The 18,433-nt window shown below is 42.1% G+C and overlaps 2 protein-coding genes across 2 annotated transcripts; one reads left to right on the top strand and one right to left on the bottom strand.

The window, feature by feature from the left end:
* Positions 1 to 1,273: 1,273 nt before the first annotated feature.
* On the top strand, positions 1,274 to 9,036 carry SCRG1 (stimulator of chondrogenesis 1). The gene is made up of 3 exons (XM_053941097.1): positions 1,274 to 1,381; positions 5,945 to 6,210; positions 7,739 to 9,036. Exons 2-3 carry the CDS (start codon positions 5,972 to 5,974, stop codon positions 7,791 to 7,793), a joined length of 294 nt encoding a protein of 97 aa, XP_053797072.1. The 5' UTR covers positions 1,274 to 1,381; positions 5,945 to 5,971; the 3' UTR covers positions 7,794 to 9,036.
* A 1,079-nt stretch (positions 9,037 to 10,115) lies between these two features.
* SAP30 (Sin3A associated protein 30) lies at positions 10,116 to 18,159 on the bottom strand. Its single transcript, XM_053941096.1, has 4 exons — positions 17,569 to 18,159; positions 16,178 to 16,300; positions 13,478 to 13,576; positions 10,116 to 11,475 (listed from the first exon to the last, which is right to left on the bottom strand). The coding sequence occupies exons 1-4, from the start codon at positions 17,872 to 17,874 to the stop codon at positions 11,353 to 11,355; spliced, it is 651 nt and encodes a 216-aa protein (XP_053797071.1). The 5' UTR covers positions 17,875 to 18,159; the 3' UTR covers positions 10,116 to 11,352.
* Positions 18,160 to 18,433: the final 274 nt, after the last annotated feature.

Genomic DNA, 18,433 nt, shown 5'->3' on the forward strand with positions numbered 1-18,433 from the left:
TGTGTGTAACCACAGCGGCAAAAAGTGTTCTTCCTCATGTTTCTAACCAGAACTAGAGGCAGAGGTACAGCCATGCATCCTGTTGTCTCCATCCCAGCTACCCACATCCAGCAGAGAGTGAGAAGCACCCTGATGGATGGGACTACCATGAGTAGGTAGGCTCAGTTTCCAAAGGTTTGCTTCTAAATAACTGTGCTATTTACCTGCTCTCTTTGCTGAGGCAGCAGAACATGGGATATGCACTTCTTACAGAGGCTGAGCTCACTTCTGGCATACAATAAATCAAACTGAATAAGCACCAAGGCATCAAATTGTAAATTGAACCAGCTGAGCCAGGGCACCTTTTTGTACTCCTAACAAACCTCTGTACTGGAAGCAGCCCAACAGACAGAGTAAACTAAACTCTTACAACAGAACACCAGAATCAAAAGAACACACACAAGAAAAATATAAGAATTGCAGCTCAACAATCATTGGTCTATTCCCATTGCAAAATAGGTCCAGGATGGCTGCAGTAGAACAAGAGACAAATTGCAAGAGAAATATGAGGACACATGCTTCACCTCAAGACTATTTTCTCATTAGTACACAATATTTCAATTCCATTTAAGATACTTGTTTCGTGCTTTTATGGCACCAGATCATTTGATTAATCTGGAATTAGTCTAAAATAACTTCCTCTGAAATACTCTTCAATGTAATGTTTTACCTCTTGATTAAACACTGTTCAGTAAAGAACTTGATACATGGCATCACTGAGCATGCTGTACTAGAAATCTGGTTAAAATAATTAAGGAGTTTTTTTTATTATGTCAGTTTCAGAAAACTTGAAAGGATCCCAAAGTCAAAAATTAAAGTACTGCATGAGATTGTTGGGTTGGCCTGCTCTTGTCCACCAAATGCAAACTAAGGCACCTGTATAGAAACCATGTTTTTCTGGCTGTGCAACCCCAGAAAACTGCTCCTTCCCATTTCCCCCAGCCTGCTCACACTCCACAAGCAAGACACAGTTATTCCACAGGATCTTTCCTCTTCTCATGTTCTGGATGTTATGCTTTGCTCTTTGAGGAGACACCTTTGCATCAGATCCTGGATGAACTAATTGTTTCCTGCGGGAAGGGATATGTTAAATATTTGCCCCAAGACTAGGCTGGCAGTGACCGAAAGAGGAGGCTCCTGAAGCCCACCCTCTGACCCACGGCTGGAGAGCAGTGCTCATCACTCACAGGCAGAAGTCAGGACAAACAAAGGGCTGTTTGTACAGCATCTCCCATCAGCCCTCCCTCCCTCTTCTCATCCCCGCTAGCTCTAGCTCTCTCTGGGTACATCTAAAAAGATACAGCTGCCAAGAAAGTGGAAAGGAGTGAACCAGAAGATAAAGGTACGTTCTGCTCCTGAAATTATCCTTGTCTACCTGTTCCTTCTAATTCCAGAGTACAGAATTAGAAATACATATGGGAACATGCAGAAGAAGATTTGGGAGAAGCTGTTATATTGCAGGCAAGAGGTAGCATTCAAGATCGTTGCATGGCTGGGATCCAGATCAAAATAAGTCTTTTACTATCTTGCTTTTCTTCAAAGCTGGATACTACATATGAACATCTGAAGTCACTAAATATACTATACTGCCTTCCAGTGCTCAATATAATATGGAGAGAGGTGTCTTCACAATGAATTGCTGTCTTAAAGAAAACTAATTGGGGTTTCATGAGAACTCAGTTTCTGGAAAGAATCATGGTATTGATGACAATTACAAAGCAGTAATTCACAGAATTCGTCCTCAGTGGAATAGCTGCTGTCCTTACAGTGTACCAACTGTTCAAGCAAAATAGATTTAACTATTTTTTTTAAAGGAAAAAAGTTCTTCACAATATTATCGGTCATGCAGTTCTTGTGTAATGATTTTTTAGTAATGGTCTAATAAACCTAGCTATCAAGCACTAACACACCTACATACTAAATACTCAGCATCTTACAGTTGTTTGTGAAAGGCAAACTTGACAAATAAATAAACACTAAAATATATTTCATCTTGAATAAATGAAACAATTTTAATATGTATATATGCTTTTTAAGTGCAACTTGTTAACCTGGCACATGCCACTGGACAAACTGGAAAAGAACATACACCAAAAGTGTACCAATTAATGTATTTCTTGTTTTCAACATTAGGCAACTAGAAATATAGCCTACTTAAGAGGAAAAGAAGGATATATTTAATGAAGGATTGATATTTTTAATGGTTGATAGACCAACCTAAAAATATTTCTATTTTCCCAACCACTCAGGATCTCCAGAAGTCCTGAAATACACATTTTGTGCCATTTCTCAGTTTGCTGTTTCTGACACCTGATCTCCTACTGATACTGTGTGACCTTTAAAGGACATCACTTCTCATGAACTATTACCCTGCTGTTCTTGGACAAGGAGGCTGAGACGTGGGGTTTTCTCTTCAGTCAGATTACCTCTGCATATAGCGGATCCAAAGACTAGATGGTGCCAAATTGCCTGGCAAGATAATTCAAACACTCTCAGCTGAACAAGCAGAGACAGCACTAATTCCTGACTCATTATGCATATTCCCAAACTAACCATTTTCCTTTAGGAAAAGCTCCAAACTATTTCAAAGCACTTGTATTCCCAGGTGCATTTGGTGTTAAACCTTACTTACACCACATCAAAATAATCAAAATAATTAACTGAAAAGAACTTACGCAAATGCAAGGAGCTAATTTTCAGTATTTTTAGATGGCTTTACTCCTGCTAGAATTCGAAATGATAAAATCTTGATAGAGCAAGCTGGTCAGGCTTAGCATGGCTGGCACTGCTATCTTTTCAGAAGGCTTTATAGAATACAGAACTGTAAGAGGATGCTTGCTGGCAATGAATGAGTCTTTGAGCCACATTAGCGATTGGATTTGTTCATCACATTTTCCTGACTTGTTCTATGAGAAAAGCCTATCTTCTGTGCTATGCAACAGCAGACAATGCCTTTGACACTCATTTTGAAATAAACATGCACATACTAGCTCTATTCTTTACCCAGGCAATCAGTGACACTCCAACATCTGTTCAACTGCGCTCAGGAAAAAAAGTTGCAGCAGTTTGTCAGACAGAGATGCTGCATCTGAAAGGTCTGCATCGATCCTGTGCAGAGAGCTGATGAAACACTTCAGCTCCTTGGCAATCTTTCATCTGCAAATAGGGACTGTTCTCCCCCAGGAAAGAAATACCTGTTTGAAGAAAGGTCTTTTGACAAAAAAAAGTTTCTGTTTGGTTACGATCTGGAAAAAAAAAAAAAACCAAACCAAAAAAAAAAAAAAACCCCAAACAAAAAAAAAAAAAAAAACAAAACAAAAAAAAAAACAAAAACAGAGGAAATATTTAAGTAGAAACAAAATTATCATTTTTTTTCTCAAATAATAACAATGTTTATCATTGGTAAGATGCATAACTGGTCAGATCAGCTGTCTATCCATGTCTCCAGCATGTTGACTTTGCTAATATTGATTTTGGCACCCACCCATAGAAACCCTCCTGATGACACTCTACATCAATATCCTATTATTTTTATTAAATGGCAAGTAGTGAGTTACAGAATCACCTTAAAAACTGTAGGTCGTGATATTTGAATCTAACAATTTGACAGTGTATAGAGAATGCACTATTTTCAGGATGAATGTGCCTATTTTCCAGGAAGTGAATTCCTACAAATTTTGAGGAGGTAGGCAGAGTCAAATGAGCATTTAGGTTGAACTCCTGGTAGGGAAAGATCACCTGAATTCTTAGAAATTAAAAAAAAGTTCACAAGAGCAAAGTGTCATGAATGCCTCATCCTCAGTAGAAGAGCACAGAATAATCCAGTCACAGGAAACAAAGGTATAAACCCCCTGCTTCCTAATCTTCTCTTTCATGGACATTTTCTTCCATTAAATACTTAAATAATTAAGCCCAACTTTGAACAGAAGATTAAATTGTACTCCCTGATACTGGCATTTATCTAGGTATATTATCAACAAATTTTTTCTCTTTAAGCATTAGACTTCTCTGAGCAGAACCCTCATAACTAAGTGTTTATACTCCTACAAAATAAAACCATGAATATAATAATACAGATTCTACACTCAAGTCTAAAAAACACTAGGCAATGTTTACTTTATTTGAGTAGTAGTTTTGAGGTCTAAAACTAATAAAGACGATATGTTATTCAATACTGCACTCTGAGGTAATTAAAAATAGATCCCCAAGGCTCTATTACTAGTAGTTTATAGGAGTCTTCTACTCAAAGGTTCTCATACAAGTTCATGGAAACGAAAAGGAATTATTCAATTAATTTTGCTTCGACAACAGAAGCCAAAAAAATACAGAAGAGCTTATTCTCACTTCCCTCATGTTCTTTAATATATTGGCTACTTTTTAATGTTTTATTTCGCTACTGATGTTCAAAAAAACCCAAGTTTAAGTATAAAAATAAATAACCAAAAAGCTTTGAGATGTTGTATTTTATCCCTAATATGAATCTAAATTTCCAGATTTTCTTACATGGCATTTTATTCATTGGCTGAAGAAATAGAAGATAAGATAGCTATAGTGGCAAGAAAAATGCCTGAGAAAAACGACTAAAAAATAATGTCAATTTATATATTTAAAATTTTACTGTTTGTTTTTCAAGGGTAATCTCAAGATTTTTACAAAGTAATTCATACTATAGTCACATCTACAGCTGGCATACCTCATTTTTTTCCTTATCTAGATAATAGCTCTACCATCTTAACTTCACCTTTGATAGTCTTTCATTACATATTGTCTTACACCTTGTTATTTTTGGGTTAGCCCATTCTAATCTTCAGCCCCACAATGAAGACCAGGGCTGGCCCATAACATCGTGTCAGGGTATCAGTTCCAGAGTGCCAACAAGATGAAGGACAGCAAAGTCTTCCTTAAGTCTTACACAAGAAAAATAATGAGTACACAGGGAGAGTGCTGGGCAGAGCTGGTCATTCTTTATTCTCATTTTCAGAGCAGAATTCCTATTTAAATTCAGTTAAGATAACAGATCCATTTTGTTTGAGCATGAAGAAAGATAAAAAACCCACTCTCCTCATACCAGTAAAAACTCAGCTGAAACATTGTTTAAAAGCCTAATTTAAAAGTGAATGCAAATTCAAGGATCCAAAGCTTTGTGGCATGGTCAGACTGTGCAAAGCAGCACAGTACAGCAGAGCTCAACAATGGAAAGCCTAGCGGCCAGCAGGAGAGTTTTGCAAGGGATAATTTATCCCATCTTTTAAAAAGCCAGTTAAACCATAATGACCTCCAGTAGCAAGACTCAACTAAGCAGTCTGCAGTACTAAAAAAACCCAATAAGGAAGATTCTCCCTAATGCTGTATCATACCAGAGCCCAGGATGTGGCAGCAGTGCAGACAGCTTCAGCTTCCTAGGCTGCTTAATGCCTCAGTTTCTCACACAGCCCATGACACGGGATTCAATCAGCAAGCAGTTTTTCCACAACGTTGATGGGGAAGGATACTATTTATTTAATGTGAGCGACTCTTGTTTTGACAGGTAAAGTGGCCAGGGAGGCAAGGACACACAGCCAGACATTTCCCTTGGTTTGGTAGCAATCAATACAATCACTTACATCACCAAAAAAGCACGGCCAGCTCAAAGCAATTTTCTCAAGGTGAGAGGCCAAAGAAACAACAAAATTGCCAGCATCAGAAGCCTCAATTCTCAATGAAAAGATTCCCAAGGTTGTACAGAAAGTAATGGAATATCACTTTTGCTGCAATATTATTTACCTCCTAGGAGAAAACACTCTCCAGCACTCAGGCTCAAATGACCACAACTACACAGGAAAGAAAAATGCAAGGCAGAAAGCAAATCAGGGAAAGAGCTCTGTTCAGCAGCAATACCTGTGTCACGTACCTTGTTTCTCTTTAGCACCCTGCTGTGGGAAGCTTGGCAAAAATGAAGATGGTCTCGGTGCTGCTGCTGCTGCTGAGCACCCTCCAGGGTACCCCCGCGGCGCCTTCCCAGCGCCCTTCTTGTTACAAGAGGGCCCTCAAGGACCACAGCTGTCACACCATCCCCGAAGGCAAGGAGAACCTCCGATACATTGATGATGGTCTGCAAGATCACTTTTGGGAAGGGAAGGGCTGTGAGGTGGTCTGTTACTGCAACTTGAATGAATTGCTCTGCTGCCCAAAGTAAGATCACACTCATTTCACGTAAACTTGTATAGTTCTTTACAACTGCCCATTATATTTCCATCATTTTGCAGTTTCCATACACGGAAAAAAACTATAATTTTAAAGCAATTCCTCACTTCAGATGGTTTGAAATTATATCAAGATATAGCCAATTTTCTGTTACTGTCAGTTTTGAGGATATTTTTTCAGGGGTTCACCTAGGACTTGCTTAGCATATTTTGTAAACCTCCCTATCCTATTAACAGGGACTTCAGCATTTGAATCACCCAACTTTTGACTCCTCTGTTTGATCCAAACTAAGAATAACTACATCAAACACTTATTCACAGCATTTTACAATGAAGCTTTCAGGACCTATTTGATTTCTGTTCCACGGAAGAGAACTGTATTGCTATTCTAAAGTGCATGCACATAAGTCAGTTGAACAAGTAATTCTGTAAAAATAGCTGTTAAAAGGAGAAAAAGCAAAGGAGAGGCACAGGGGTTCACACATACTTTGTATAAGGCAAGGCAAAGATTGAGCCCAAGAACACCAACACCTCCCTGGTTTGCTCTCACTGCTGACAAAGTTGAACAGTGAAGTTGTCACTGAACATGGGGTTTTTGTTGTTGTTACACAGAAAGAACAAAACTGAGTTAAATAAACACCATCAGCCCATACAGGTTTTAGGTAATAAAAAGTATTAAGACGTACTATTTCGTTCAGCTTTTCAGAAAAATCTTTTCTTCAGTAAATTTAGATTAGAAATACCAACAGTTCAAAACTTACTAATACTTCAGAGGCACCAAAATGTGATGGTATTATATAGGCAAGCAAAAATTATTTTTCATATGTGCTCCTCTTAACAGTTATTTCTCAAGTCCCCTAAAATCCAATAAAGGCAACTTTTCAGCACTCCTGTAGGGGACTGAAGTTGAACCAAGTGGGAAAGACTTCTAAAGCTAAAAATCACATATTCAAACTGAGAGCAGGATATAAGTAAGATTTTCATCTTTCGCTTTCCCTAAAACCAGATATGGTGTCCTCACCCTGAAGCACACTTTGGGTCTCTAGCTTCAACCTTTGAGCAGCGTAGTAAAGCCTCTTCCTTTGATACCAATACAGAAGAAAATACTCCTTCCATCATCCTGAGGTACACAAGACCTGCTTTGCATCTGTGCTCTCAGGACAAACTGCACTAAAACAGTATGTGTGCACATGCCAAAGTCCTTTATTTTGATAACATAACCTATTTGGTAAGTTTATTTTCTCAAAGTTAAAATACCAGGGTGGAGTTCTGCAACCCGGTCAGCCAGTGAAGGTTTGGTCATTGCTCCCACAGCAGGCTAGCAGAGGTAGAAATGCAGTATCTTCATCCAGATCTGCAGTTGCATTTGCATTGCTGGAAGGACATCCCACAAACACAGTAATCCCACATACATCATGATACATGTTAAAAAATACCCACAACAGGAAATGCATGTCATATTAAAGCTCAGATAAACCAATGATCTAATTGTTTAAATATGTGATCCTATCTTTCAGGGATATTTTCTTTGGACCAAAGATATCTTTTGTGATCCCCTGCAACAGTCAATGATTCAAGTCTGCAAGTGAAGATAACAGACATCATTCTATGATCGTGTAATGTTTTCAAGGGTAAAACAAAACTACCACCAACAAAGAAAACTTATTTTCTAATCACAAGCCACTGCCTCACTTTACACTGTAGAAATAATTTCCTTTCTATACCTTTATGGAATATCAAATACATAAGAAGTATTCTTTTCAAATCTGGTAGCTGACCTAATTTCCATAAAGCCATTTCCATGGTTTAACAGACTGTACAAGCTCTTAATGTATCCTAATATTGCATACCCCAGCAAAAAGCATAACTCTTCTTACTCAGCACAATATCCTTATTTAGTCTGGACAAAGAAATGTCAAGCCTAAGCCTTCATGTTGTTAGGAACATGACTCTCAGAGCAACTTATGGCAGTGCAGCTTCCTATTCCATTATTGGCATCACACTTTTACTGTCATTTTAAGCTGAAGCCACTCAGTCCCTGGCACTTCTGAAGAGAGGCTCCCATGTTCTGTTTAGGCATCTTAAGTACATGCACATACAAAAGGCCTGTATTTCCATATTTGAAAGTATTTCACCGGAATTAAAAAAATAGTAAAAATTGACATTAATAGTACTAAAGCACACTTGGGTCTTATGTCTAACTGGTCACCTGCCTTGACAATACAATCTCTAAACCCTTAAATTGCTTAATCATAGCACTGAACATTTAAAAACATTAGAACAACTGATTTTTTTATTCAAGCTCTCTTTGAAATACAGTACTCCAAAGTAAGTTAAAATGTTGGCTTTTTTAGGCTAGCCCTGTAAGGCAATAGCTACAGAAAACACAGAGATAATAATCTTAATATTTAAGAGGTATTGTGATCTATGAGAGATACAAAGAGACATAAATTTTGGACCATTTCTCTGTTTTACAGCAATCTGTATCGGCAGGTGTTGAGAGGAGGCCACATAATTTTAAGCAGAATCACCTGAGCAAGTCAGGCTTACAGGCAGCAAGCCTGACTTGCTGCTTTACACATATAAACTCTTTAGCTATCAAGTCAGTCACATGGAAAGTGCGCAGGACTGAAGGAACTGCGCAGTCTTCTCTACTCAAAAAATGCACTGTTACCTAATAATCTTACACATTGGCCCAAACTGCTACTACCAGTTTACCATGCTTACTTCATGTGCCAGTATGAAATACCACCATGACTATTGTTCTTCTTGTTAGTAAACAAGGGTTGGATACTGGGGGAGAGGGTGATTATACACAGCCAATAATAAATGTTTCAAGCAAATCTGTGTGTGTGCTATTTTTGCCCTACTGACTGTTAAACAGTTTGTGTCACCAGGCTTTTTAAGCCTCGTTTGTATAATTATTCAAGCAGATTAGAGTAATTTGGGCTTCCTACCAAATAATCAGCTGATAGTAAAATAAAACCCATAAATCTGGCAACCCAGTGAAAATATCCAGTCAGTGCTCTGCAGAAAAAAAACCCATTGTATGTGCTCTTGTGTAAAGTCCTCTATAAGCTTCTAGGGTATGTAAAATTCTGTTGCTTGTGCCATCTAATTTCTACAAGAATCATGTTGCATATGCCTGGCATTCACAGCTTTGCAAAACAGCTGTAGCAAAAAAAAAGGCAGATACAAAGTTGGGTACTAAAGTTGGTGGCTTTCAGTTAAATTTCTTCCAAGACTTCTGGAAAATCCACAATCCACTGGAGCAAAACTTTGCCACTTGCCACATGCAGCAAGATACAGCCACTTAAGTTACTACTTTCCATAGAAACTTGCTTTTGTTTGTTTCCCCACTCTCCTTCCCTCACACAACTTCATCTACAGGTCCTGCCAGGCCTAGGTGAGAACATTCAACCCTGTCATGCACTCAGAAAAGAACTCTTTATCCTTTGTATGTCCTATCCATGACTAGGTTCCCTGGCTTTTTATGCAATTTGCACTTTGAAGGTAAGAATATTGAATGTGTGCAAAGGACATTTAGTAAACAAACTGACAGTCCCTGTAGTGAAATGGCCATGAAAACGTATCTTCAAAGGAGCACCAATTTTAGCAGTCACTAGCTAGATATCACTGTCTTGAACTTAGGCCAGCACTGAAGAACTGTATTGTGGAAATACATAAAGAAGTACAAGTGAAAGAAATCATACCACTGAGAGATACTGGGAAAGCAGCCCCTTTGAGGTTAGGGCTTATCATCATTCAGTTCTATGCAAGCATCACAGGTCAAAAGAAGCAAAGTGAAGCATCTTAGTTGTAGTGATGTCAACAGAGTAGGAATTAAAAAAAAAAGAAAAAGATTAACATCAAGCAGATTACATCACAGACATACTGCTTTCTCATTTTTCCCAAATTAAGAAAAAGCTTATAGACATCTGATAAGGTTGGGAATTGCAATGAATGCTAACGGAACAATCTGAAGCCATGTCCTCCTCAGCTTTAAGATGAAAACCATTTTCCCTCAGCTTTTTATTCATCCTATGTGCACAGCTTTAAGCAGAAAGAAATCATATTCCAACACACCACACATTTAGACTGGCACAATAGTTGACAATACAAGAAGTCATTCATAATATCATCTTCAACATCAGAGTTTTCTAAGACAATCAAGTAAAAGCCTAAGTACTGCTGGATATTATTCTCCTTAAGTTACCCTAAGTTTGGGTTCATTGAGAGGGGGTTCTTCCTTTTAAACGGGCCTGAGCTAATCCATGCAATGAAAAATAAACAGTGTGCCTGTCAGAAGAGGTTGCATTGACCCCACACAGGCTTGACTCATTCTCCAATTAAGTCCCTAGCAGCAGTCCATGCAGACGAATGGAGAAGTCAGCAGGTAAAGGATTTCTTACTGAGTTGAAGTCAGCACAGTAAGCTGCAGCAGTCTCTTCATCTGTACTTACAGCTTTGAAATTTGAGAGCTGCATTTTTTTTTCCATTTTAATATAGGAGCAGGAAGGCCTCAGTGCTTGGAAGCACGTATCTCAGCAATGACAAAATGAATAAATAAATCATAAAACCCTCCAATTCTTGTTTCCAAAGGGGAAAAAAAAATGTTACTCAGCTATTTCTGCCCAGCTAAGAACAGAACTGGGCACTTAAAGCCTTTTACCTTAGGAAAAAGAACCTATTGCCAAGTCAGCTACAGCTTTTTTTTTAAAGGCATTGCATCATGAGCACTTGAGGTACATTTATAAATATATCCTTGGCACATTTTAATTGAAAAATATTTTAATATTATTACATAGTTCATCAAAGCTTAACTATTAGGTATAATTATCACAGAATCACAGAATATGCTGAGCTGGATGAGACCTGTCAGGATTGAGTCCAACTCACTAAAATTACAGACACACCCATTTGAGCAACAATATCAGTGATATTTATTTAAAATACTTTTGCTGAGGAAATTTGTTTCATAAGAGGTGGTTTTCAAACAAATCAGCAAGGTTATGAAAAATAAAACAGACAAACTCTCTCAGGAGAAAAAGTTACAAAGAAAGCTTTTGCATATCAACAAAACCTCAGTCTTTTCATTTGCAGCCTGAGTCTCAGTCCCAATCTTTTCTGCCTAATGAATCCCACTATCCATCTTTAGATCTGGTTTATTCTTGTCATTCTTCACTGAGTAGATGAAGTATGTTAAGGTGTCCTTTTCATTCACTGGAATTGTCCTAAAGTGGCAGCCAATTATCTATAAAGGAAGAATGCAAGAAAATTAAATAATCACTCTTACATGCAAAACCTGAAGATTCATATTTAAATGTACTACATTAACTGATTAAGAAGCTTACAAAAAAGGAAATTTTGCCTCTCTTCAGAAGTCTTCAGTAGTCATAGAAAGGTAAACAGGAACTATTTTACTGATAACTGTGAACTAAATGTAGCAGATTGTACCCCTAATTTCCGAAGTAAAAAGTTGAGAATTTTTTCAAGGGGAAAAACCCTCAAAGCTATCAGAACAATCATGGGACAATCATTACATTTGTTTAGTTAGAGCTTGAATGTAACAGGTAATGACTACAGAATATCAACAGTGACAGCACAATTATGAGAGGCTACTGCTCTCCATTCAACTTGGGAGGTGGTGTCTGCATCAAATCACATACAGAAACATTTAACACAACACAAGAATTACCAGAGAACTATAATTGAACATTCAGCTCTTCAAAACAAAGCTATCAATGAAAATTCACCATGCTGTAATCATTGAAATATAAGAATCTGTAAGCAGCTCTTCAATCACTTGTCATTTCAGCAGCCTTTCCCTTTCTCAAAATGAACACCAGCTTTAAAAGAAAGTTGCAAAATATTGTAATTGAATTTGTTCTCTGGCTTTTTGCCAGACTGGTAGATTAAAAGGATGAAGTGAAAAACATGGGACTGCTCACTTAAGCACCACAGGATCTAAGAATAAATGTTCAGCCTAACTAAAAAGAAGCTTTCTAAACTCTCCCCCAAAAGCATTCACAGAGAAGCAGTCTGACACAGTAACGTGAAGTGAACTTTCAGTAACAGCTAGAGCAGTGTCTATGGTATGTTAGGACAGATTACAAGGAATCAAATGTACTGTATATTAAGGGAAGCTCTGTGGCTATGGCTCGCTGCAGGTCAGTCAAATCAAGCATGTGGCAGAAGCAGCTTTGCCCACGCTCACCATGCAGCATTGGAATAACCTAGCACAAGTATCATAGGACACATACCTAAAGCAGAACCTGCGAAACACCAGTTTTGCAGAACAAAAACTGCTTGTGTTTTATCAATTCACAGTCCTTCTAATTCAAGAGCTAACCTACATATCAGCAAATGGAAGACTGATTTTGCATTCTTACACTTAGTGGCAGCAGGACTATTCTTTTACAGTTCAGCCTTGTGATCACCCAAACCTTTAAGAGCCTTGTTTTTAATCCACACAGATTAAGGAGAGATGAAAACAGTGTCTGCACTTAAATACAGCTGAATGTATCACTGCACAAAAGTGAAAAATCAGTAGCTATACCTTCCTGTTAAGATCACCAGCTCTTCCACTTATTTACATCAATATGCTGTGACTGCACCTTTGCAGCACTAAAGAATTCCTTTAAATTTGCACTCATGCGAAGCAAAGATGCTAACATACAGCTGTACTGACATGCAGCTTCAGCACTTTTGGAAACAGTAAATTCCATATAATTCCTGTTCTCTGACAGCAAGTTCCAGTGGTTTTAACAGAATTAATTATCAATAGAAGCATGTTTTTCCAGGTTTCTGTACTTCACATATACAGAAACCTATGTTTGCAGTAACTAGCTGTTTAAAGCAAAGTCTGAACCTCCCCAGAACTGACACCTCTCAGTTTCTAGTTCTTTTCAGCAGGACGTTTCAGGTGAAGCTGTGATTGATCCACAGAGAGAATAAATCCGTGATTCTAGGATATTCAGGGGCATGAAGATCATCTTACTGTTCCAGCTCAACACTGTGTTTACAAGCAGCACACAGTTGTTTTGGAAGTTAAGAGACCCTCCTCTGGAAAGAGCTTTTACTTTTCATTTACTTGGCTCAGGAGCTGTGGCCAATGAAGGAAGCTAGATAAGCAGCTCCCTTTTGTTCTCCTAAAATCCAGATTATATAGGCACTTTATGCAAGGATCACCGTGTAAAGAAAACGACATGCCACAGCTAGTTGCATTTTCTATTACGGGAAACACTCATACATACTTCAACAAGCTGTGCTTTGTTAAGTCCGGGTCTGGTCTGTAGCTTGAAGTGTCTTTTGTACCTTCGAAGTGTGTTTACTTGTAACTGATATAAATCAACCTAGAAGAAAAGAGGGGGAAGGGGAAGAAAACAATCTAATATAACTGAAAAAAATTCAGTCATTAATAGTTTGTCTCGCAAAAACATTTTGGAAACTCACAGATATGCAAGTGTAAACAGTCATCTCAGCAGATGTCATTTTGACAAAAAACAAACCTTCCAGCAGACAAGAAAATAGCCCAGCTCAGTTTAAGAGTGTTTTGTTGTTACTGAGCATGCCTCTACCTCCCTTTAGCTGTGGACATTATTTTGAACTCACTACTGTACTTGCACCCATTCTGGATTTTTTGTTTGCTTCCCAGTTCCAGCACAATAACACCAAGCCCAATAGCAACTTTCATATAACATCTATAAAGATGCTGATCCAAAGGAGGTCCCTATACTATAATTTCAGCTGTTAAATCTTATGTAGATTACATACAAGAAACCATGCACCATGAAAGAGCACCGTATTAGAATTGGGACAGAGTCTAGAGCACAAGCATTCTTGGCTTGAGGTGAGAAAAGAAAACAACTGCTGTTGCTCTCCAAATGTATCCCTGCTACACAAGCAATATGCAGGAGTTATGTGCATGGGCATAAATGTCCAAAATTCTTTCTCAATGTCATTCAACAGTTGAGAGAATTACACAAAGTCCTCTCAGGGATACAAATACAGAGCCTTAATCCAGTACCCTGTCAGTTTTGAATCCTATGTACTCTGATCAGTCACTTCTCCCAGCAACAGCTTACCCTTCCCATCCTCCCTGACAACCTAAGAGAGCTTAATCAGATGACTGAGTGGGAGAGCAAGCTCAGAAAGCAGGCTGAATGAGAAATTCTATTAGGTCAGTTGCAATTACAATAGTCTTCTCCAAATTCACTGCATTAAAGATTGATGAAGGCATTAACTTTTGCTTTAATTTCATTTAACAGCCTCACTGCAGAACACTTAAAACAGCAGTGCTACTGCACACTTGGCAACCTGGCAACTTGAAGTGAGGCCACCTTGCATAATAAAGGATGGTCTCCTTTGGTGTTTCTGAAGTTTACAAGGCATTAAATTACACTTCCCAAGCCACAGTGGGGAAGCCACCCTGGCAGCATCATGGAGGAGCAGCAGCTTTTCTCCAAGCCCCAGAAGCTACCAGTACTGTAGGAGTTTCTTTTCCTCCTGTAGGAATCGTTTCCAACCTGTAAACATGGTCATGACTGAGATGGAGCAGGAGATCCTTACAACTCTTCAGAAGACTGATACTTTTTTCCTTAGCAAACTGGGTAACAATTGAAAATAAAGGTGGTCAAGGGCAAACAAGTATCTAAGGCACACAGCAATTACAAGGAATGAACATACTGCCCTTGTCCAAACAGCCAGCTGACACTCCTCAAAAACAGTTCCCAGTTTTCTTTTTTGTAATAATACTGTTAAAAAAAAAAAGCTTGTTTTCTTGTTCTGAAGATATCCATCAGTTGTGACATGTTTTATAATCCTGGCATAACAAAACAAAACAGGCTTCCAGGAGAGCTGCAATTACACAGTGTCAGAGAACTACCTGAAGTCACTCACAGCACTAGCTTTAGACACAACTTTCCAAGAAACAATCACAGATATTTAACAGACAGACAACACCACCCAGCATCAAACTACTTTCAATCTCCTAAAATCCTCTTAGCCAGAGCCTTCAGACTGGAGCCTTGTGCCTAAAGGCACAGATTCCTGCACAAAGTTTCCTCACTTGTTGTTATCTGCAGATGCTGACCATAAGGATGCCATTAAATTAACACTTACAGAGCAATTTCTGAAGAATGTTTTAGCAATCCCTCTCAGAAAGAGCCACGTAGGCATAACAGCCTCTGTTGAAAATTAACACACTGTGGAGCACCTGCTAAGCAACGCTGTAGCAAAAATAACCCAGAGCATGTGTAAAAAAAAAAAGAGAGCCTTATGTTCAAGACCGACCTATTACACTATGAAAAAGGTTGAATGCTTTAGTTCCCTTAATTTAACGGGTCAGATTTCACTGGTGTGCAGTGGAGAAAACGGGTTGAAAAGACACCATATTTCTCCACTCCTTCATAGCAGAGCTCCCCAAATCCCAAATGGCTCTTCCCCCCACAGTGGGGCAGAAACAAAGCTACCATAATTAAACTCTCAGTCTTTAAAGTGACTAAGGCAATAGAGTAATTGCCAAGAATCATCTGCAACACATTTAGCACAAAAGGGACAGAGAAGCATTTATATCCCAAGCACTATGTGCAATTCCCTTCAGGTTGTCAGCTCCTGCAAAAGGTAAGAGTTCGATGGTATGTGGCAAAACATTAAGGAGGAGGAAAACAGTAGATTTCTCAGAGAAATCTGAAAACAGTAGATTTCTGAGAGAACCATCAGACACTTAAAAATAGAGACTCTTTTTCATTGTACTCTGCACCATTTAATCAGAAAACATGCCACAAAATTCAGTTAAATTCTGTTATATTAAAAACAGTGCAAATCAAGAATCTTCCCTTTCCTACATGTAATGTAAAGCTGTACAAGTGGAAGAGTGGTGTTGGTGCAGACTCAGTGTCATTAAGAAGCTTGACACAATAACTCGAAAAAAAAAAACCCAACTGTTTAGCTACCTCTGGAGCGTCGATGTCTTGCACTGGTGAGTCACCATCATCATCGCTGCCTTTCCTCTTTCTTCTATTTCTCACACTCTGAATTAAATTTTTGTGGAAGTCACAAATGTACAGATGTCTTGCCTAGAAGAATAAAACGGCATCTTTCAATCAAACCCACGTACTGTATCTCCCCGACTAAAGTGCACGTAGACAGACAACCCTTAAGCACTCACAGACACATTAACTGGGTTGAGGAAGCTTTTCTACTGCCTTCTAAATGGAGAGCGTGCTGCGCTGCGGCTCTGCCACCGGCTGGGCCCCGAGCTCGCTGAAATGCTGCAATCGGCCGATGCAGCAGTGCCAGGCTGTGGAGCCACGCAGCACAGCCCTCCCTCCTTCCCTCCCTCCGGCCGCGCATCGCACCGCGGGGGCCGGGCAGCACGCAAACAAAAAAACAAGCTTTCTCTGCAGGGCTAACGGCTCTCGTTTCCCCAGCTATACCCTCCCCTCCTTGTTTTACTTCCGCTACCCGGCATGGTCACGGCAACACACTTATTTTTACTTTCTTTCTTTTTAACAACTTTCCCTCTCGTTGGGCTCTGCACGCTTTGGGAGATCTGGGCGCTACCAGCCCGGAATCCCCAAGGCAGCGTGCTTTCAGGGCAAATGAGAGCCCGGGGCAGCGGGAGGCACCGGGCTGCAGAGCCGGGCCGGGGTCTCTTGGGGCGCACGCAGCCCCGGCCCGGGCGCGGGGCGCTCCCGCCGGCAGCTCCACGCTGTAGCCCGTTTTGCCCTTCCGCGGGACCCGGCGAGGGCGGGCGCTCTCCCGGCTCCCGAGCAGCCCACCCCGCTGGAAGGCGGCCGGCCCCCGCCCGGCCCGGCCGTGCCGAGCCGCGCTGCGCGGGGCCCGATGGCTGCCGAGCGGAAGATAAAGCGGCACGGGAGACGTGCGGCGCTGCAACACGAGGCGGGGCGGCGAGCGCGGCCCTCGCCAGCAACACAGACAAACTAGCGCGCCGGGAGCCATGCAGGCTCCTCTCCGGCGAGCAGCGGCGCTTCCCGGCCACGCTTACCCCCGCTCCGGCTAAAGGGTGGCACACGCAGTCGATGCCCCCAGGCTCTTGGGGCTACAGGGGACCCCAGGAGCAGGCAGGAAAGGCGGGCGCTGCCCCCCGCCCGGAGGGACTTTCAGGCAGCGCTCCTGCCGCGCCAGCCAAACTCGGCCGTGCTACGGAAAAGAGGTGGGAAGGGGGAACGAACACTTCCCCGGCGCCACACACCCCTCCTTCCCCACCAAACTTGATTAAAAGTCCCCCAGCCAACTAAAACATAGATGCAGCGACCTACCGGCCGCTTTTGTCCGCCCGCCCCGCCGGCTGCCCTGGCGCGTCCTTCCCTCGCGGACTTACGCTCTTGTCCAGCTCGATCTTCACCTTCTTCTGTGAAATGCTCTTCTGGATGCGCTTGCTGAAGCTGGCGTTGCCGGCGGCGCGGCCGCATCGCTCCCCCTCCTCCCGCAGGCAGCACAGCTGCCCGGCCCCGGGGCCGCCCGCGCACCCGCCGCCCGCCGAGCCTGCGGCGGCGGCGGCCGGACCCAGCCCCGGCGGCGCTGGCGGCGGCGGCACCTCCACGGCGGAGCCCGCACTGCCCACCACCGCCGCGGCGGCGGGGTCTGCCCCGCGCTGAGTCACCTCCTCGGGGGCGAAGCCGTTCATACCCGGCGCCACCGCCGCGGCCGGCGGGATCCCGCCCCGCACCAAACTTCTCCGGCGAGGCGCCGCGGCCCGGCGGGGGGCTCTCCCGCTCCCTGCCTGCCTCCCTTCAGCAGCGGCACCGGGGCGCAAGTCCGCCCTCGAGGGCAGTCAGCCCACGCGTCGCGGAAAGGACTCTCTCTGCCAGCAGCCGCCGGCCGAGCACCGCGACTACCGAAGCAGCGGCGGCAGAGCCCCGCGGGCCGCCCCACTTCCTCCTTCCCCCCCTGTCATGTGGAGACTCTTCAGCTGTTTCCTATGTAACAACAGCAACCTGCCGCCCCGCCCCGCCCGCCCGCCGCGCATGCCGGCTGCCGCGCGCGGGCCCACGGGAAGCGCAGTTCCTGCCCCGGCCGGCGCGGCCGCATCGCCCGGGGGACCGCGCGGCGGCGGGAGCGCGGCCGAGGCGTCGGCGGGGGCAGGATACGCTGCGGCAGCCGCTTCTTTTTCCCGCTCCCTCTTCCTCCCGTCTGGAGGCTGGGCCCGCTGCAAAGCGCCGTGCGTCAGCCTCTCTTTTCGCCCC

Source organism: Vidua chalybeata, chromosome 4 (genome assembly GCF_026979565.1).
Source record: "Vidua chalybeata isolate OUT-0048 chromosome 4, bVidCha1 merged haplotype, whole genome shotgun sequence".
NCBI classification, from domain to species: domain Eukaryota; kingdom Metazoa; phylum Chordata; class Aves; order Passeriformes; family Viduidae; genus Vidua; species Vidua chalybeata.

Coding starts and splice junctions, on each gene's coding strand:
- SCRG1 (XM_053941097.1), top strand. CDS start 5,972: ATGAAGATGGTCTCGGTGCTGCTGCTGCTGCTGAGCACCCTCCAGGGT. Junction 6,211..7,738: donor GAATTGCTCTGCTGCCCAAA/GTAAGATCACAC, acceptor CCTATCTTTCAG/GGATATTTTCTTTGGACCAA.
- SAP30 (XM_053941096.1), bottom strand. CDS start 17,874: ATGAACGGCTTCGCCCCCGAGGAGGTGACTCAGCGCGGGGCAGACCCC. Junction 16,301..17,568: donor AGATCGAGCTGGACAAGAGC/GTAAGTCCGCGA, acceptor TTATTCTTCTAG/GCAAGACATCTGTACATTTG. Junction 13,577..16,177: donor AAGACATCGACGCTCCAGAG/GTAGCTAAACAG, acceptor CTTTTCTTCTAG/GTTGATTTATATCAGTTACA.